The 21,114-nt window shown below is 39.2% G+C and overlaps 2 protein-coding genes across 4 annotated transcripts in view; both read right to left on the bottom strand.

Moving 5' to 3' along the window:
- Window positions 1–9,017, bottom strand: part of LOC135464928 (obscurin-like) — a 32,221-nt gene extending 23,204 nt beyond the window's left edge. For all 3 annotated transcript variants that reach the window (XM_064742504.1, XM_064742502.1, XM_064742503.1), the window contains exons 1-8: window positions 8,711–9,017; window positions 8,197–8,286; window positions 6,813–7,115; window positions 6,144–6,332; window positions 5,680–5,970; window positions 4,482–4,763; window positions 3,323–3,404; window positions 2,074–2,277 (exon numbers count right to left, since the gene is read on the bottom strand). In XM_064742504.1, coding sequence (XP_064598574.1) covers window positions 2,074–2,277; window positions 3,323–3,404; window positions 4,482–4,763; window positions 5,680–5,970; window positions 6,144–6,332; window positions 6,813–7,115; window positions 8,197–8,286; window positions 8,711–8,993 — 1,724 coding nt within the window. In that variant the 5' untranslated portion in view covers window positions 8,994–9,017. The remainder of the gene's footprint in view (window positions 1–2,073; window positions 2,278–3,322; window positions 3,405–4,481; window positions 4,764–5,679; window positions 5,971–6,143; window positions 6,333–6,812; window positions 7,116–8,196; window positions 8,287–8,710) is intronic.
- A 1,313-nt stretch (window positions 9,018–10,330) lies between these two features.
- Window positions 10,331–21,106, bottom strand: LOC135464442 (twitchin-like). The gene is made up of 7 exons (XM_064741868.1): window positions 20,953–21,106; window positions 20,194–20,487; window positions 19,280–19,585; window positions 13,155–13,457; window positions 11,537–11,614; window positions 10,593–10,913; window positions 10,331–10,422 (listed from the first exon to the last, which is right to left on the bottom strand). Exons 1-7 carry the CDS (start codon window positions 21,104–21,106, stop codon window positions 10,331–10,333), a joined length of 1,548 nt encoding a protein of 515 aa, XP_064597938.1.
- Window positions 21,107–21,114: the final 8 nt, after the last annotated feature.

Here is a 21,114-nt window from a genome sequence, read left to right as displayed (position 1 = left end):
AGACACACAGTCCACAGTAGATACTATTTCACATATGCAGCACATTCATTAACTGTCGAAACTGCACTGTATTTTCACTAAACATATGAAGTCCTATAATCGTGACCAAACCACACATTTGCCACACCCCTCCAAGCCCTACCCCCCACCCCCCACCCCCACTCCCGCCCAAACAAATATATAGCAAAGCTAACAACAATCCTAAATACCACAAAAAATTGGCAGTGGGACCAAACAACTGTAAACGTGATGCAAAATTCACTTCACACTTATCTGTAAAACGTATCTAAAACATAATCTCTTTACCCTGACAATTTTTTCACCATTCTTCAAACCTGACAACTAACAAATGTAGCACTGTGCAAGAATTCACAAATGCCTGTAATGAATGTAAAATAATTTGATATGTATATTAAAGTCATAAAGAATATATTCAGCTATCCAATATACCGAGATACCAAGAAGACAACTTTCTCCAGTGAGATGTCATGGTAGCTAACAAGTGTAAATTGATTTTTTTTTTTCTTCATTTTTTTGATTACAGACTGATATTATGCATACATGTATCAACAACCTCTATCCATAAAACAAATATTTAATATAGACATTCTTCAAGCTATGACTATTTAGTTTTCTCTGAATCTGTGCACAATTAAGGCAAGAAACTCTCTGGGTTTTATATAAAAATATATTTAAAATGAACTAAACTCCATGTATCTTAGGCAGGTGATTATAGCACTTGAGATGTTCGTTAATAAATCTACTTAAACGTTTAATCAACAATATTACCCTACTTAGATCACTGGCATATATATGTAAAACCAAATTTCATGTTTTCTTTTACTCAAAAATGCACTTGTTGAATGTTGCTGCAAATTTTGGGAACATTTACAGATAAAAGTCTCTTTCAGTTTCTCACAATCTTGCTGAAAAATAAAAAAAGAAGTGTCTCATACAAAATGTGAATTAGACATATCCACATGCTTTATAACACAAGAAACAGTACGATGCTACGATGCTACAACGGATGAATTTTGTAGGTTTCAAATCGATATTCCATTCTGAATTTAAGTACTGCAATAGCTGTTTTGTATCGTCTGCCAGCAACCTGCGGATGGTCATGCTCTGCCCGGTTTCCTCCCACCACAATGCTGGCTGCCGTTGTATAAGTGAAATATTCTTGAGCACGGCATGAAACACCAATCAAATAAAATAAATAAATAAATAAATCCCACCATATTGCTGGATGCCGTGGAAAGAAATTTTGTGTTCACTGCATTGCTTATGTCAACAGTTTTACTTTTCCTCTACTTATAATTTTATAGCAGCTACAAAAACAATTCCTCAAAATAATGCAGGTTGATAATAACACTATGAGATAACACATGAGATGACAACACATGAGATGACAACAACACGAGATGACAACAACATGAGATGACTTGATTTATCTGATTGGTGTTTTACGCCGTACTCAAGAATATTTCACTCATATGACGGTGGCCAGTATTATGGTGAGAGGAAACCGGGCAGAGCCCGGGGGAAACCCACAACCATCCGCAGGCTGCTGCCAGACCATCCCACTACAACAACATGAGATAACACATGAGATGACAACAACATGAGATGACAATAACATGAGGTGACAACAACATGAGATGACAACAACATGAGATGAAAACAACATGAGATGACAACAACATGAGATGACAACAACATGAGGTGACAACAACATGAGGTGACAACAACATGAGATGACAACACATGATATGACAACAACACTGTCTAAATAACAAAAGCAAAATGGCCAAACAACAGAAATTTCCAAAATAACCTATTTTATGGCATTCACTGAAAGATTTGAGGATCATCATTTTGCCAAAATGATTGCCAAATCTTGTCATGGTTGTTGAGTAAAACGTGGTTTACAGCTACTTTTCACCAAATACTTGCAAACAATGCAAAAACTCCAAATTCCTTTTCGCATGCTGTTGTTGCTGTAAGTGTTAAGTCATGCAGATGGAGGCCACACAAATCACGCAGCATTCCCACATAACTGATCTCTTAGGATACAGCTCGCTGACGAGGACCAGGCGCCTCTCGGTCTCGTATGCGTCCTGAATTGCAACAATGTTCTTGTGAGAAGCCAACCGCAGACATTCCAGCTCGTGTTTGAACACGTCCTTGTCCCCAGGATCCCGAACTTGAATGAATTTAGCGGCAAATTCCTTGCCTGTGGATTTCTCGATGACTCTGCGCACAATACTAGTTCTTCCTCTGCAGATACAGAAACATAAAAGTTTTAATTATTTGATTGTTGCTTAGTGCAATACTCAATATTTTATTATATTTAAATAATGGCAGAATCAGTTATAATACACGTGGAATGAACTAGATACCCTGCGTTGATTTATTTATTTATTTATTTATTTGATTGGTGTTTTACGCAGTAGTCAAGAATATTTCAATTATACTGAGGCCGCCAGCAATATGGTGGGAGGAAACTGGGCAGAGCCAGGGGGAAGTAAAACCCACGACCATCCGCAGGTTGCTGACAAACCTTCCCATGTGCAGCTGTCGAGGCAGCCAGCATGAGCTGGACTTGAACTCCCGCATTGGTGGCCCTGCATTGACAAACACCTTGTGTATGCACAAAAGTGGGTGGGATGTAACTTTCTCGTCTGGAAATCCGCCTAAAGTTTTCAATGCAGGTTCTCTCTATATTACAGTGGTTGGTTGGTGTGAAGGAACGTAGCAGACTAGAAACCAGGAGGTAAAACCATCTACTTTGGCAAGTAACAGATGATTCAACGCCGGCCAGCATTATGGTTGGATGAAACCGGGCAGAGCCTTGGGGAAACCCACAGAGTAATGGATGAACTTTCCAATCACGATGTATACACATGTAAGCCATGTATTGCTAGAAGGAAAGTGGCCTTTTAAGACTATGCAAATGGCTGCATCTACCCAGATGAACTTCATCTAAGGATCCAGTATTGATTGAGTTAATAATGCAACGGCATCCTCCCACCAGACTTCCCCGGCCGTAAGTGGGAAGGTCTGACAGCAACCTGCAGATGGTTGTGCGTTTCTGACAGGTTCTGCTCGGTTTCCTCCCACCATAGTGCTGGCCGCCGTCGTATAAGTGAAATATTCTTGAACACGGCATAAAACACCAATCAAAGAAAATAAGTACAGGTAAGTTATGACCTGACACCACTTCGGCCATACTCCAGCCATACTGTGGCGAGGATCTAGTAATACTATCATGCTAACTTCACAGCTTGGGAAAAAAAAAAGAGAAACCATTGAATATACATACCTTCCTTTTTCTTCCAAAATGTGGAAATGATCTTCAATATTTGCTTGTTTGTATTTGAGAGTAGTCTTGGATGGAGCTTGATCTGTAACATACAGAATGTTTAGAAAGCAATGGTGTCTTTTCAAAAATGCAATGGCTTCACCCAACGACCACTGGCTTGGGATACATATGCTCCAGGATGGTCTGATTCTTTGCATCAGGTACACGGTCAAGTTTAGCCATTTCTGCGACCAGGCTGCGACCCATTTCCCCCTCTCTGCCAAAAAGCTTACCATCCTTAATCACGTGCATGTGCAGAAGTATGCTTGCATTATGCGTAAGGGGTGGCTGAGGGGGTTAGCACGCCAGCACGGCGCAATCACCCAGGAACCTCCCACCAATGCAGTTGCCTTGAGTTCAAGTCCATCTCATACTGGCTTCCTCTGCCAGCAACCTGCAGGTGGTCGTGGCTCTCCCCAGGGCTCTGCCTGGTTTCCAACCACCACAATGCTCACGGCCGTTGTACAAATGAAATATTTCTTGAGTATAGCATAAGACACAAATCAAAAAAGTAAATGAATAAATAAATTATGTGTAAGTTATCAATACATGAAAAGAATAAAACATTTATTTATTATTTATTTATTTGATTAGTGTTTTACGCTGTACTCAAGAATATTTCACTTATTTGACGACGGCCAGCATTATGGTGGGTGGAAACCGGGCACAGCCCTGGGGAAACCCACGACCATCCGCAGGTTGCTAGGAGACCTTCCCACTTACGGCCGGAGAGGAAGCCAGCATGAGCTGGATTTGAACTCACAGCAACCGCATTGGTGAGAGGCTCCTGGGTCATTATGCTGCGCTAGCGCGCTAACTGACTGAGCCACGGAGGCCCCCCCAGAAAAATAAAACAACAGAAGACTTCGAAAATGTCTGGAAATCAAACAAAAACTATCAAGAGTGTATCAAAGAAATAGAGAAAAAATTGTGATGGTCAAGTTGTTAGAAAGTCAGGTTTTCTAAGCAAGAGAAGAGAGCACAAAACCTCAGCAAGACTTCAAAAATATATTAAACATTTGAGGAAAATGAATTCTCTATTTTTCTATAAATTAAACTAAAGCACAAAGATTAAACTTGAGACTTATACTTTAATCACAACTTTCCTTGTTTCTCTTACCCTCCACAATGACATTGGCCACACAGTGAACTTTTCCCGCCACATTTTCCGCGATGCATGCATAGAGTCCGCCATCGGTTTTGAGTGCACTGCTCAGACTGAGGCTCCAGTAATCAGGTGACTCATGGTCCATGAAGACGCGTGAGCTCTCCACCAGGGGGCGCCAGTCCTTATTCCACTTGACCTCTGGGTATGGAATGCCATCCACCCTACACTCAAGGACACCACTGTTCTTAGCAATGATCGTGATGTCCTTCAATGGCTCAATAAATGTAGGCGGATCTGCAAAAAAATAATAAGCAAATCTTGTTAACAAACGTAAAAATCTATGCTGGATGTTAATCGCTTCTATCAGGAAAAATAAAGTACTAGTTTGGAAAAGATTTTTTTTTTTATACTGGAAAAAGATGGTCATTAAAATCTTGAGAAAATTAAAAGAAAAAAATGCTCGTCAAAATTCCAGTAAAACCACTTTTAGGGGGCCAGTCAGTTTACACCCAATAAACATGTTTTTCATGATGGCCCTATTCATATTTGTGATACCCAATGGCTAAACCTATTTGCTGCACTTTGATTAACAAAAGAATGGTTTCGAGGAACGTTATTTTCAAATCCTGTATTTTCATTTTTCTATGTTATTAAAAAATCTTTCAGACCTGCCTTTTAATAATATAAATTATTGTTTTTTTTTCAAGAGTTTTCAGACCGGAAGGTGTGGATTTAAGCAATTTCAGTGGCCTCTGTGGCTTAGTTGGTTAGGGCGCTAGAGCAGCGTACTGACTCAGGAGCCTCTCACCAATGCGGTCGCTGTGAGTTCAAGTCCAGCTCATGCTGGCTTCCTCTCAGGCCGTAAGTGGAAAGGTCTGCCAGCAACCTGCGGATGGTCGTGGGTTTCGTCCGGGTTTCGCCCGGCTGCCTCCCACCAAAATGCAGGCTGCCGTCATATAAGTGAAATATTTTTAAGGACGGCATAAAACACCAATCAAACAAATAAATAAATTAAGCATTTTCAAGGATTTTTCAAACCAAGAAAACAATTCCAGGATATTTCAAAATTTCCAGGAATTTCCTGACTTTAACACAAAAACATTTACAACAAAATAGTTCTCCAGTAAAATGTAGTTTCAATGTAGTTCTAGCCTTTCTCTTGGCTACTGACTGACTTGATTTGAAGTAACTTAACAAACAATGCACAAACCTGCAAGATCAAGCTGTACAATTTTCACTGCTACACCATGTTCATTCTCGGCGTTACATTTGTACTCTCCAATATCTGCCGGGCAGACATCATTGACTGTCAGAGTTGCCTCCCCTCCCGGCGAAATAAAAGCACTGTATTTGTCATCATTCTCCAAAGGTTTCCCCTTGAAGAACCACTGAATTGTGGGAAGGGGGAATCCCCTGAGGCCCAGGCAAATTTGGGCTTGCTGACCTTCGACGCCATATTGGATGTCAGAGTCAAACGGAGCAATAAGCTCTGCTGGTACAGCTGTAAAAGAAAAGCAAATATTTGCTTCTTATCACACATCCTATTTATTTTACATATCAATTTCTACTACTTGATCATTGTTTGGAAAAAACAAGAGGAAAAACCTCATGCCTGTAAATGATAAAATATCAGATTTTTTTCATATTCCACATTTTGTAAACAGGTACACTTACGGAGCCCAGAAATCGATCCCTTCCTAAGCGGAGTTGGCTCCCTTGAGGTGTAACGCAATGGTGTGGCTTCCCGAGATGTGAACCTTAATGGAGTTGTGTCCCTTTCCATGGAGGGAGTTCGCCGTTTTGGCAATGTCCTTTGAGGAGTGTTGCGGGGTGTCATCCTCCTCTCTACTTCAGGCTTGGGTTCTGACAGTTGGTGGAAACAAGTTATTTAAAGTATTTAGCTAATTAACTAATTAGATCTGAGAAAACGAACATTGGAGAATATTTGAAGTTGTTGAGTATCACAGAATTTATCACTTATTCAAACTTATGAATGTATCGGTGCTGATTTTCAAACTAAACCTTAGGTTCCACTAAGTGAAACTGCTCACAAATTTAATCAGAATTAAAAAGCATTGGAAGTTATTGCTTGGAAATCGAAGCAAAAACATGAAATCCATATGCCCTGTTTTAGCACAGCGTTTTTAAAAAGCCTGAATATACCTAGATTTATGATTTAATGATTCTTTTAAGGTGATTTTCATGGAAAACTAAATGGTTTTGAATCAATTTCCTCAAAACTGTGGAAAAAAATTCTGACACCAGCTTTTAGAGCCACAATTCACATAAATGCATCCACATAAGGAAACAAAACTTGGAAAGATCAAATGCAACACCAAGTACCTGGGGGTCTTTCCAGAATGGCGGGAAGCGTTGGCTCGCTGGTGCCATGCTCGTTCTCAGCTCGCACTCTGAACATGTAATCCTTCTTTGGTTTCAGATTCTCCACACTGTAGCCTGTCTCCTTAAGACCAGAAACAAGTGGTGCCCAGTTTGTGGAGGGAGGCTCTCGGATCTCCACAGAATACGTCACCGGGGTCTGCTTCATGTACGCGGGAACCCGAGCAGGGAACCAGCTCAGCTCCAAGGTCGTGTCCTTCACCTCTGAGATAGTTGGGCGTCCTGTTGGAGCACGTGGGGCTGTTGCTGTCAGAGAAATCAAAATGAACATTCACTATATTCCGAATAACAACAACAAATAATTATGTTTATCTCCACATTAAACAGGGTTTGCAAGCCTGACGGCCCAAAAATTCAAGGACTTTTCAAGTACTTTCAAGTACCTCAAACGACAATCACAATCTCCGCTTTCGCGTACAAACTGCGACAACAGGCGCAACTTGAATATTTTTTTAGATCATTTCGTAAGCGTGGTACAGACATGCATTGTGTTGATGTCATAACCTTCAGTCGGTGCAGACATCACTGATAATCAGACAACCCATCATTGATTCTTATAAATTTTCCACTGTCCCTCAGAATAAAAAGAGCACCTTAAAATATTTCCAAACAATGCACGTGTTGTAAACAGCGCCACTGTCAGTCACCAGTAGTCCAGGGCGGACTTGCCCATACTGGAGACATCTATACTTCGGAAACACAATCAGCAGTCTGCCCGATTGACACTGCTGGCGTTGCACACAAGCCAGTCCTTGAAATCTGGGAACTTCAACCATTCATCACTAAAAGGACAGTTGCCTGACATCTCTAATGCTTTTTTTTCACGCACCAAATTACTCTCAATGACTACAGTGTAAGTTCTTACCGCCAAACCAAAAAATGGCCATCTAAGGGCCCTCTGACGGAGAAAGGTAAGTCTGTGGTGGCGCAAAACTATGACTGCGTACATACCACTGGCGGCTGCTTCAGGTGCATGCCCGTTGCCAGTTGATTCGCAGATTCTTACCACTGAATAACTTTCTTCACGTGACACAAACAAAATTAAGTACTTTCAAATTTAAGCACTTTCCAATTAACAAACAAAATTCAAGTACTTTCAAGGTTTTCAAGAACCCCGTGCAAACCCTGATTAAAATCACGAGTCAAAAAAAGCTCGACAAACTTCACCAAATAGCACTGTCAACATGACATCACCTTAACAAGGGTGCAGCACTTTTAATTTAATTACAACACCTTTTCTCCTAAAGGCACAAGGCCAAAAAAAAATTAGCATTGCCTGGATTTGAACTCTGGCTTTTTTCAGACTTAATTTCCCTGTAACACTCACCTGTTCCGACTGTACCACTGATGAACGTAGATGGTGCTAACATCAAACTTTCCTCCTCAATATCCTTTGTCCTTGGAGGAATTGTTATCACTACATTCCAAAAATAATTGGGATTTAATCAGGACAATGATACACAGTTAGATATATATTATTGGTTATAGATATTCCTTCAACCTTGCTAGTAACATTCTCTGACATACATCCGTTATAACCACTGCTCATTTAGCTCAACAGTTTTAATACTACCTTTGGAACAGTTCTTTATTCTCAAGAGACTGAGAGCCCCAAATTCCATTACTCTTCAGCATTTTTCTTGCTATCATGGAAAAAAAGATTTCCATTTGGCTGAGAAGTGAAAAAAAATGTAAAAGGGCCCTGTAAGGCAATTAAGCACAAATAATGATCTTGAAATGAATTTTCCCTGGTGTTTGTTTCTTATGATACCACAGCTGAATAAAATAATTTTAAATAAAGGCCCTTAGGCCTCAACTATCCATTGCCAAACCGGACTTACCAGGCCGTCTGTTAACAGAGGCTGCTAAAGTGGGGTCGCTGACACCGAAATCGCTTTCAGCTCGAATGCGAAACATTATATCCTTGTCTGGCTTAAGTCCCTTCACGGTGTGTCGTGTGTCAGTGATGTTCGAAGCCACTCTAGTCCAATCGTGCGATGGTGGTTCTCTCTTCTCGATAATGTAGCGGATTTTGGACGGCTTGCTATAGGCTGGGATACGGGCAGGTGCCCAGGAGACTGCGAAAACGTCTGGACTTTCCTCAAATACAGAAGGCTTGTCCATTGGAAGTCTGGGGGTGGCTGAGTTACCAAAGAGAAAAAAAACCCCACAAAAATATGTAAATCATAGACTTTATAACATGAAAAAGATTACCTGACTTCTGAAACCGAATTCTTTCAGCTTTGAAGAAATTTAAAAAATTCTTTCAACCAGTAAATTGGAACACGTCAGATGATGTATTATTGACTGTTTTCATGTGTACAGAATGCAATTGTATATCCTGTTTCCACTCGTTCGTGTATTGTTATAGAGTTGTACAATTCAAATAAAGGTTTCTTTCATTAATTGAAATCTTCAGTCTCTATTAAACTCTGTTCAAAGCACAAGGATAAGATTCAATCCTTCATCAATCCTTCACCATCTCTGGTTGGCCTGTTCTGCTCAGTCAGCCAAATTTTGCTTTTGCAATCCAGTCAAAGATATCACCAATCCACAAAGATTTGCTGTGCAAATGAGCTAAAACAACAATCTTCAGACCAGATTTGGCTTTCTAATCCAATAAAAGACTTACACCAATCAATGTGCCAGATTTTGCTTAACACTTTGCAATCTGGCTAAAAACATCCCCCAATCTACAGATCAGATTCGCTTTGCAATCTGGCTAAAAACATCCCCCAATCTACAGACCAGATTCACTTTGCAATCTGGCTAAAAACATCCCCCAATCTACAGACCAGATTCACTTTGCAATCTGGCTAAAAACATCCCCCAATCTACAGACCAGATTCACTTTGCAATCTGGCTAAAAACATCCCCCAATCTACAGACCAGATTCACTTTGCAATCTGGCCAAGCATGTGAAGGAAATATGGTGGAGATATTCCAGTGATGGCAGACATTCGTTAATATTTATTTATTTATTATATTGGTGTCTTACACTGTGATCAATATTTCACGTATATGACAGTTGCCAGCAGTGTGGTAGCAGGAAAACCCCCGACCATCTGCAGGTTGCTGGAATACCATCCAACATATGATTGGCGAGGAAGACAGCACGAGCTGGACTTGTACTCACAGAAACTACATTGGTGAGAAACTCCTGGGTTATTGTGCTGCGCTAGCATGCTAACCATCTCAGCCACGGAGGCCTATATTCGTTAAATTGATACAAGTAACTATGCAGTAGCAGACTTGTACATGTCAGACATACACAATATGTACATGCGACACCAGCAAAATCTATTCAGCAATGTGCTTCTTTATCATTTTTGAAGTTGGAATTCAAAGTAGTGCTGTGTTAGTTTCTTCTTTTGAAGCATTACATTCAGAAGTAAATTGACAAGACAGCAGATTTAGCCTGGTTATCCTTGTGACCATCTGCTAGCCTCACTGCTCTGGTTTTACTCTCTATGCTCACACATGTACCCACCTCTTTGACCAAAGCCTTGGTCTTCTCCATCCTCATCTTCTGGGTAAGATTTCTTCAATTCAACTGCAAATAAAACAAAATATATAAATATGCACTTGATCACCTCTCAGACACATTTCTGACTTACCCTAGCACAAATATATTCGTAACTTGACTAGATGTTGTGTAAATTTCATAAAATTAAAGAAAATACATTTTTCTGGGGGTGCACTGAAACAAAACAACACAGAAACATGACAACATTTCATCCAAAAACTTACTTCCAGGCCTGCCTAAGGAAGCTGGCATGGTGGAGCCACTTGTGCCGTACTCATTTTCGGCCTTAATTCGAAACATGTAGCTTCTGTCAGGGTTAAGTTTGGTGGCCTTGTACGTGGTCATGGTCAATCCTCCGGCCAGTCTCTGCCAATTCATGTTCGGGAGTTTGCGGATTTCCACATTGTACAAAGGAGGATTGGAGTTAGATGGGACTCGGGCTGGTCGCCATGTCAACCCAACAGAGTCACCAGTGATGTCAGTGAGGATGGGCTTTTCTATGGGCATGCTGGGTGGAACTGGAATACCAACCAGAACATAATATTAATTCATTTACTCGACTGTTGTTTTAAAGATTTTTAAAAACAAGAGTTTTTCAGATTATGTACAATAACGGATTGTTTTATGAGTGCAGGAAACTTACATGTACATCATACAAGTGGAAGACAAGCGATGTGCCAGGAGCTTCATGTAAAACCACACCAAACAGAAACCTTTGACCATGTATTGCAACCATAGCCCAATAAACAAAGGCAGCAGGAAAATCTTTAAAATTCTTTGTTGGAGAAAGGGACAGAACCCAAATCTTGCATGACCTTATAAACCAATTCTTACATGACTTCAAATCTCATGTGACTTCAAGTCTTATCCCTCAAGTCTTATGTGACTTCATCACCCAAGTCTTTTGTGACTGACCCCAAGCATGACTAAACACAAACCATGAATGACTTAACCCAAGTCTTGCGAGAAGTCACACCTATTTTAGCAATTGGAAATCAAATTCCTTAACCAATCAGCCATGACCCCTCTTCAAGCAACACCGGAAAGATAATTTTCTAAGTTCTAAGTTTTGGAGATACCAAAAAAGTTTTTTTTTTCAATTTTAAGTAACGAATACTTGCTTTGAAGAGACTTAACATACCTCTGATAGTGAGGCATTCGAAGTAGGGTCTGGAAGGCCTGGTGAAGTCTTCCCTGATAGGTCTCCAATTAGCTTGTACTGAAACAGCAGCAAAAAATATGAAGTGCAGAAATTGAAATCCTTACATCTGGACAGATTTTATATTTTTTTTTCATCAACACTTTTAGACTTTTCAGATTTCACACTGCTACATGTACCATGTATCTACAAGTAAGTGGTAACGGTGAAAAAACAATGTTTGAAAACTCAAAGGGTGTAACCTTCAATCCGATTGGCTGGTCCTGTTTTGGCCGCAGAATACACAAGAAAATGGACGCTCTATTATTCGCTCTTTTCTTTACCACGAATTTCTCTCAATTTACTGGATCCTAAACACAAGTTTGTTTTGAGTGGGGGGCTTTTTAAAAAGTTTGAACCACCAGAAACCGGAGGAAAATGTCTTCAATATGGCCACAAAACCAGCACAATTAGTCCAAGCTACATGCACATACAGTAGTCACTGTAAAATTACTTTTGTGTTCTGTGAAAATCTACACAAAAGGTTGATAAACAGAGGATATTGCACTATGGAGGTTGAATATCATAAATATTCTTCCAGTGAGAAGTGAAAATGGTAACCCACGAGACGCGGAGCACAAGAAAAATATCTATGATATCCTGCCTTCACTATGCAATATTCTATTTATTATTTATATTATGACAATATAGTGATTTTGTGTATTTGAATAAGTTTCAGCAATGTTTTTGGCTGTAGACCTTCACAGACTTGTGTATATAGCATGACTGCGCACATGATGTCTTGCATGGCGCTCTGTCTTGTTGTGTGATGAAAGAAATGTTAAAGTTGACTGAACTTGAACTATGACGTCATTTTGCTTAGCTGGGATTGGAATGTCATAAAACAAAATGTTTCTTTGTGACGTCATGGCGTTGGGGTGTGTAATAAAAAAAATAATACCTAACTCTAGCCAGTGAGATATTACTTTGATCAGATAAGGAAATATTGACATTTCACCTTTATATAAATAATAAAACAGACATGCTCACGGGATATACCCAAAATCCAATTCCTAACACGTTTAACACTGTACAAAATATCTGCATGAAAGCAACCCAGACAATTTAGATTGGGGTATTCTGACATTCAGAAAAGTAAGAAGTTTGGATCAAAGAAGAGCTATATTTAAGTTTTTATACTTTAGCAATGTAACAAGAATATTAAAATTAACACAGGTCCCAATGTTTTATGCTAGGAGTAGCACCTTATACTTTGAATTCTTCTCTAATTTTACAAAGTTGAATAAAGTTCAACTATAAACACGGTGCATGATAAAAGAGCACCTTGCAGCGGACTAAAGGGAGATAACTCACATATTAGAACTGAACAGATATGGCATTATACTTTGATAGCAATTTAATATTTCCAACTCTGTTGAAATTTGCAATTATTTTTGATCTTTAAACATAAAAGAAGATTGATCTATAAAATACACTGCTACAGGAAGATTCTTATCTTTCATCAATGTCACATAAATACAGCACTACATAAACTGTTGCAAGTACTTCCAACAGCTGTGTAGAGGTATCTTGTGAAGCGGACTAAAGGGAGGTAACTCACATGGCGATCTGAATACTGGGAGTGGAGGTGTGGGGTCACTTATTTCTGGGCCCTTGATACCACGGATACGGAAGTTGTAATCATGGCGGGGTTTGAGATCACGAATGACATATTTTGTATCAGGGATGTCTCGTGCGATTGGACGCCATTCACTGCCTGGTCCTTCTTGACTTTCGACCATGAACGTGAGTGGTGAGTCATCGTTTCCGAATGACGGGATGTGGACCCTCTGCCAGCCGAGTCGAACAGAAGTCGAGTCTACGTCTTCAATGACTGGACGAGAAACTGGGACATTGGGCAAAACTGTAATTGTAAAAAACAAAGATTGTTGTAACAATTTTGTTATAATGACTGATATTCTCAACATTTCACAAGCAGCCAATCTTTTCACGTAGCAAAACAATTTCCGTTTGAAGAATTTACATATATTATGATGACTTCCTTTTAAAATGAAATATAATTTGCACAAAATGGATAAAATTCACATGACAACATCAAATCCTTCACAACATTTACATTTACCTTCTTGCTGAATCCAAATGTTTTACGAGATGGTTAGTAAAATGCATTTAACGCACCAATTAATTCAATAAACAGCAAAAAAAAAAAAAAGAAAAAATTTACACCATATTTTGATTTTTGGCTTTAGCAGCTCTAAACTCTTTATTCATCCTATAACAACCATACACATAGTACAATCTCAATTCTCATCCTGTCTACACAAAACAATAATGTGACATGATTCTGACTAAAATAATTTATATATACATGTACATTTCACTAATGAGACAAGAAACATATGTCATAAAGAACTCTAACAAATACATGTTGGTCTTGTTAACACCATTATAATTACCATTAGCATTAATGATTGGGTAGAATTTAATAACTGAAAGACATATTCAAGGGTTAACGAAACAACATCGGTAAAGTTTTAAAACATGGATCACAACTGAAGTGTGAGAAGTCATTATTATTGTCAAATGTTACATTGACAAGTTTGCTGTAGCTGCATTAAACAATCTATTATGTGGATATAAGACTTTATTATTTAATCCTTTTAAAAGTCAATGCGGAATTTATAATATAATTAAAACATACAAATATATTTTAATTTCGTAAACAAATCCATTTTTACTGATTACTTAAGTTCTTGACAAATTAGGATAATCTTTCTGGATATCACAGTATTTAACCAGCAAGCTAGAACTGCATTAAATACGCAATAGTCAAAATGGGTAAAATGCAGATTTACCACTAACAAAAACCGAAAGCTTGCATACAGGAAAGTTGGCAAGTTGCAAAGAAAGGCAATTCCAATATCCACACACAGGATTCTAGCAGGAGATGAATAAATCACAACATAAAGCCAAACCAATGAAAACATTCCAAATATTCACCACTTGGTGAAAGCTTTCAAAGCTATAACACAAAAAACTCTCCATTATTTTTCAGCCATTTAGCCACAAACAACAACCACTAGGGGTTACCACAATGCTTCACATTCACAATCACTGAAGGATCTCTTCCTACCAAGACTGAACAAACCAGGGAACTGATTGAAACTCAAGACAACAGCCGAACCCTTACCACACACAGCTAGAAGTTTCAAAGGCCAATCAGAATGCAGTATAAGTCATAATTTGCATATAGTGAAAAAATTTGTTTGGTTATACTCTGGAGACCCTTTACACAACCAGGACAGGAGCCTGGGCACAAAATAAATTAATGAATGGTGAAAATTAAAGTCCTAAAAATTGGCATTATTTTTGTATTGGAAGAATATTAGGCGAATTAAATGGACTTAGATCATTCTAATTATCCTGTTCTTTTCTACGAAAAGTCTTAATTCTGTGTTATTCCACAAATAACCAAATTTCAGCTCTAAAAACTTTTTGAATTTTGTTACCTTTACCAAACTATCACATATATGATTTTCGTTCTGATTACCAAAACTTCCCATTTTTCTAAAACATGGATATGCATAAATAGAAAATTTGTTGTTTATTTCCTTCTCGCTTTATATCAACCCCACAACATCCCTTCTCCTACATTATGTAACAGTGTACATTTCGCAAACACACTCTCATTCATTCCACCATGACAACAATAAGTTAATAAATAAATAAAAAGAAAGCGCTCTACTTTTTACAGATAAGAGAACAGTGTCAGTAGCATTAGTCAACAGTTCTGCTGTTACGTCTTGTTAAAGGCAATGCAATTTTACACAGGACAACAACTAGTAGAATCTTCAGTTTTTCATGCCACTCACTCATTGAACACTATAAAGTTTCAACCTTCAAGCTGTTGACATCAAGATCGCACAGTCTTGAACTGAAAATTCTCATAAACCTGACTCGTAAAACTCACTGCATATTAATACATCAAGTTTTTCAACCATTTGTGAAATAGCTTTCACCACGTCAATTCCAACTGAAACCATAGGTGTTGGAGATATCACAGACTTGCAACAGAAACGCTGCAAAATAACAGTCCACTTTACAGTTTGGTCTGTATACAGTTAAACATCAAAGCATTGCCACAGCATAGACCTGCCTTCCGAAATTATCTTGCACGTCTGTTCACACTTCAAAGTCAGCAGTTATCAGAAATTTAAAGGTCTTCTTCAATTATAAACTGTATACATTTAAGAAAGCATACCAAAATGTATGGAGTTTTTCAGAAGACCCTGTTGGCTTGAAATCACCTGAAATGTTTGCTTAAAGTTTCACGTATTTATGGCAAAACGTATAAGGCAAATTTAGTTGCCTTAAATTATCAACGATTTGTCATCAACCAGACTCTAGATACCTTTGGACAAAATCCTGAGCTGAAGTAAGAAATTTTCATCTCTTGTATTTACTGAGATGATTAAGTCTTTCCTGGGTATTTGTTGTTGAATGGATCAAACATTTTAAAACATTACCAAAGTCAGTTTCGGTAGAACAAAAAAACAAAACAAAATTAACATTCAAAGAAAAAATCAGTCCAATATGATATTCAAATTGATATATACAAAACACTGTTAAACTCTACACATAAAACAAATGATAAAACTAAATAAAGAAAAATGAAATAAATGACTGAAAACATAGGCTGACAATACATTGCGTTAAGTTTGAAATTTTGGTGTCAGAAGTGGGATTTTAAAATCAGTACCAAGGGGGACAACCAGTTCCTGTGTCTGAGTATTTAGTATTAAATGAAGAATGAAACTGCTAGGTGTTATTAAATCAGATCTTTGAACTAAAACTTAATAAAGAAACCCTGCTTTGCTGCAGGAAATTGTTAGCCCTTCTTTGTCCATATACGTGTTTTTGAAAGGTTAAGAAGAACTATCCTAATTCTAATGGAAAGGTAAAGATATGAGTATGTTGTTTATTAGATGGTTTAACAATGTGAGAAAAATGAATTCAATATTCCTGCTACAATTACATATACACTCGCTAAATTGAGAAGAGCGAGTGTCCCAAAATTTAGAAAAAATAGGGTGACCTGAAGGTGCAGTGGCTATAGACTGTAGAAATGGGAGGGAAAAACGGATATCAGACATGTTGGTACTGATCAACCTGATCAACTTTTTAAATAAATCAGTTGTAAGGTCAGTCAAAATGAAATTGTATATTAAGTTAGATAAATAAATGATGATGATAAAAAAATAAAAAGAACTGAGAAATAATAATAAACAAACGAAAAACTAAGAACTGACATGGATCATATCTCATCTTCCACACACTCCATCTCTTTTGTAATGTACACCTTGAGAAAATTTCTCACTCAACTATTTGTCTGTTGCGTCTCTTATCGAACAGACATATACAACCTAACGAAATGTTTCTTCAAACAACTCGATATTAAACTTTAACGAAAAACGTCCTCCAATATTAAAGTCCGGTGACAAGTAAATGATGTACCTAATGTGATAATATTGCCCGTAAAAAACAACTGTACACAACATTTCCAGTTTGCCTAAAACTTTCGTCTACTTCACCTGTGGTTTGTCAACAAGGAGTTGCCTGCAACTGTTAACAACCAACAAACCACAGATTACCCGCGAAATATTTACCACATATGACCCAATCAACAGGACATTCTAGGGGTATCACAAATTCTATTCTTTGATCACAGTCCTAATGTTTGCTATAAGTTTCAAGCATATATATAAACCACCTCCAAACTTTCCTTCACAAATCCAGTTTTAACATTTTCTTGTCTTTGAAACACTGCCACACTTAGATCAAATAAAGTAAGAGTGTTAAATTGTTTACCAGAAACCATTCGATATAAAGATATAGGAGATTAACTCAAGTCCATATACTCAAGGTATATACCTGTAGCCAACTCCGACCTAACTTTCTTGGAACAACTACATTCACCATACCTACACAAGAAAATTCCACAACGATAGGCAAGAAACACTCCAATTATCCAAAGGGTAACTGCGACACAATTTAAAACTTAAAAAAACACCTTGACGAACACTTTCTTAACAGATCAGGTTCTCCATATTAAAAGCATCTCTCACAACACCAATGGGAAGCCACTGATGACATCCTTGAACAAAAGTTCACATCTGAAGACAGTTGAAGGCAAACTAAACTTTTCTCTGCACAATGTATCTACAGCACTACCCTTTGCAACTAGTTTGCAAATTTAAAAAAGCACACATTTCTACAGTTGCACTCTCTAGTCTTAATTTCCTATTTCCGTATCACACAGCAAAGAAATAAAATCACAATACACTCCGAAGCCGCAATGATCTGCACAAGTTTCAGATAAATACCACAAAGACGTAGTCAGGATATTGGAATTTTCCTATGTCACACTTCTAGTCACACGTCACACATTTTGCACACAGAGGAGGGTGTTTGGGCGAGCAAACTATCCATTCCCGTATCTAGTTGTGTGGTCAAGAATGTATTCTAGAACAGGAGCCTCGGTGATCACATAGTACATGCTGGAAGGTGATTGGCTGGCAGGCTGAGAGGATTTAGTGGCAGCAGTGGTGGATTTGGTGGCGGAAGTGGGATATTTGTCAGAAGAACTGGCACCTTTCGTAAAAGAGGCAGCTGAGGTGGGAGCTTTTTTGGCAAAAGTGGCAGCAATTTTAGCAAAAGACGTCGCCTTTTTGGTAAACTCAGCGGCGCTTTTATAAACAGGGGAGGAAGGGTCAAGGGAGAGTTTCTGTGACGCAGAAAGGTCTTGGGATCCACGTCTCCCAGACAAGCTAGTGGTCGACCCAGAAAGAGAGCTAATTGAACCACGACGTTGATTGTCAAACGAGGCAGATCTCAGATCCTTTGAGTAACCTCTGTCCAATGAATGTATGGAAAATCTTCTGGCACGCTGAAGCTGGGGTGTCAGTGAGGCAGCTCGATCAGCAGATGTGTGGCAATCGGACTCTAGGCCACGATCTATGTGGGCTTGCCGATCAAACTTGGAGCTTTTGTCTGTGGACGACGTTCTACTGAACGACGGCAGCCCACTTATGGAAAACCGTCTTTGTCTTAATTGTGGTGTTGATGGGATCGAGGGTTTCTCCAGTGTTGGAAGTTTTTCCAGGGAGGCCCATTTCTGCCATGATGGCTGCTCATGTCTTGAGGATGGCTGCCTATCCAGAGATGACAACCTTTCCAGAGACGACCATCTGCTCAGTGACGATCGCCTTTCCATTGAACTCAGTCGCTCCACAGAGGGCTGACGGTCACGGGAGGCAAGTCTGTCTGTTGATGACCATTTTTGAGGACGAGCAGTTTCAGATACAGATTCTAACCTGTCCCATGAAGCTTGCCGGTCTCCCATGCTGGCATCGAAGGATGGTCGCCTGTCCATTGCTATAGAGCCTCTTCTTTGCATGTCTCTTGCTAATCTAGTCTCTGCCATGGCAGCGTCAAATGATGGACGTCTCTCCATGTTTATGGAGCCTCGTCTTGGCATGTCATAGCGAGTGCGTCGCGGGAGCTGAGGGGAGGGCACAGGGGAAGCTGGGACAGAAGGACGGTAGTGTTTGTCGTATGCTTTTGTGGGTTTGTCTTTAGCTTTTTTGCTATCACTACTACCAGGATATTTCACAACAGGGTCGGAAATAACAAAAACAAGGGAGCTAACTTCAGCAGAAGCCTTACTTGGTCGTCTGTAGAGCGGAAGAGACGGAGAAGGCTCCGTATATCCGAAATCTCGACTCTCGCCACGGATCCGGAAATGGTAGTCCTCGTACGGTCCCAGACCTGTCAGCTGATAAGATGTGTCTCGGATGTTTCGAGCGATGGGCTGCCATTCCATGGTGGGTCCTCGCTGAGCCTCAATCATGTACGTCAATTCTTCGTCGCCAGCGTCAAGGCGTGGCACTGTCACACGCTGCCAGTTGAGACGAACAGTTTCTGGTTCATCGTCAACGATCACTGGTTCCACAAACTTCAATGGAGGTAAAACTGAAAGGAATAAAACACAAACAGGTGTGATTATGAATCAAGACTGAGAGCCAGTAAATGGTATTCGAACTTAGTGGATATCTTTCGAGAACAGGGGGAATAAACTGCAAGTCGGGGTAGCAGATTGTAAGAAAGCCTGTCACTTAACTCTAGAATTCTTGGTTTGACATGAATGTTCATATACTTGAATGATAACTGATATTGGAAGATAACTGATATTGGAAGATAACTGATATTGGAAGATAAAAGATTCGTCTTCCTTCCATATGTGTCAGCAAAACAGTGGTTTCAATTTATCTTGAAATTAGCTTAAAAATCAATAATAATCAATACTAATCACATGGTGCAATTGTATACCTAAAAATCTAGTGTAACTATCTTCTTACAATACCAATGTAAAGTAACAGGCAATTCTGAAACCTGTTAACCTCTGCTCAGAAAACTCCAGCATTCTCAGCAGATTTCCACTTACTGCATGATCATGTTTGAGGCAATAAAATGCAAAATACTTAAAAGTTCAGATTTTTTTAATCTTTTTTTTTTTTTACTTTCAAGAGAGCGTTTTCCACTGGCATTGGAACTCCTGTAACCATCACAATTGCTCAAACCTCTTTTCCTATAGAGTGGGATAGAGGGCGTTGGCTCCAGAAGGCCTTTGTCTGTTTCAGGACGAACACGAAACTCGTAATCCAGCTTGGGTTTCAGTCCAGTCACATGGTAAGAAGTTTCTGGTATGTTCCTTGCGATTGGACGCCACTTCTTGATCTGCGGTTCTCGAACTTCTACCGTGTAACGGAGCGGTGTTTCCGCCTGGTAGGTGGATGTGGGTTGCCATGACAACCTCACTGCGTCGGGTTCGAGGTCGTACAGCTGAGGTCGTTCCACTGGTACCCTGGGTGAGACTGAATTGAGAAAAGATTTCTCTCATATTAGTATACAGAAGAATAAAATGGCTGAAATCAGGACTAAGCTGAACATTTCAGATTTTCTGAATGACTGCGATGTCTGTCGACCAAGAGTCTCAGAGCATTCCTTTGTCTTCTTTTATAATGGAGCAAATATCCATTAAACTTAAATTAAACTCTCTCAAGAAACTTAAACAGAAAGCAAAATGGACAACAGAACAGAACTTAACCATATTGACAGTTTACATTAATATTTTTTTAAGATCTTTAAGTCTGATCCTTTGACATTTCTACAAAAAGAGAAAGATATAGTATTTGCATGAAACAGACAAATCAACAAAAAATTGACAAAACTTTACATAACTTTCCAGGAAATTATAGTTTCATTTCACTGTAAAAAAACCCTGAAATCTGGATAAATGCTACAAAGTATGATATCTCTCTATATCATCTGGCACTCACCCATGCGTCTGTAGAAGGTCACAGGCAGTGTGGGTTCGCTCAAACCCTGTCCAGTCTCCGCACGCACACGGAACAGGTAATCTTGACCAGGGCGGAGACCAGTCAGGCGGTACTTTGTATCCATGACACCTCTGGCCATCGGTGACCAATCCATGCTCGGTG

The sequence above is a fragment of the Liolophura sinensis genome, chromosome 4, assembly GCF_032854445.1.
Source record: "Liolophura sinensis isolate JHLJ2023 chromosome 4, CUHK_Ljap_v2, whole genome shotgun sequence".
In the NCBI taxonomy this organism is placed as follows: Eukaryota; Metazoa; Mollusca; class Polyplacophora; order Chitonida; family Chitonidae; genus Liolophura; species Liolophura sinensis.
Note: the sequence above shows the minus strand (reverse complement) of the source record. Positions and strands in the feature narration are given on the sequence as shown.

Excerpts from the sequence above, each read along its gene's own strand:
- LOC135464442 (XM_064741868.1), bottom strand. The coding sequence starts at position 21,106 with ATGGATTGGTCACCGATGGCCAGAGGTGTCATGGATACAAAGTACCGC. Across the intron at positions 11,615-13,154 it reads CCCAGTATTCAGATCGCCAT|TACAAGCTAATTGGAGACCT; the intron begins GTGAGTTACCTC and ends CTGCTGTTTCAG. Across the intron at positions 10,914-11,536 it reads CGAATGCCTCACTATCAGAG|TTCCACCCAGCATGCCCATA; the intron begins GTATGTTAAGTC and ends TTGGTATTCCAG.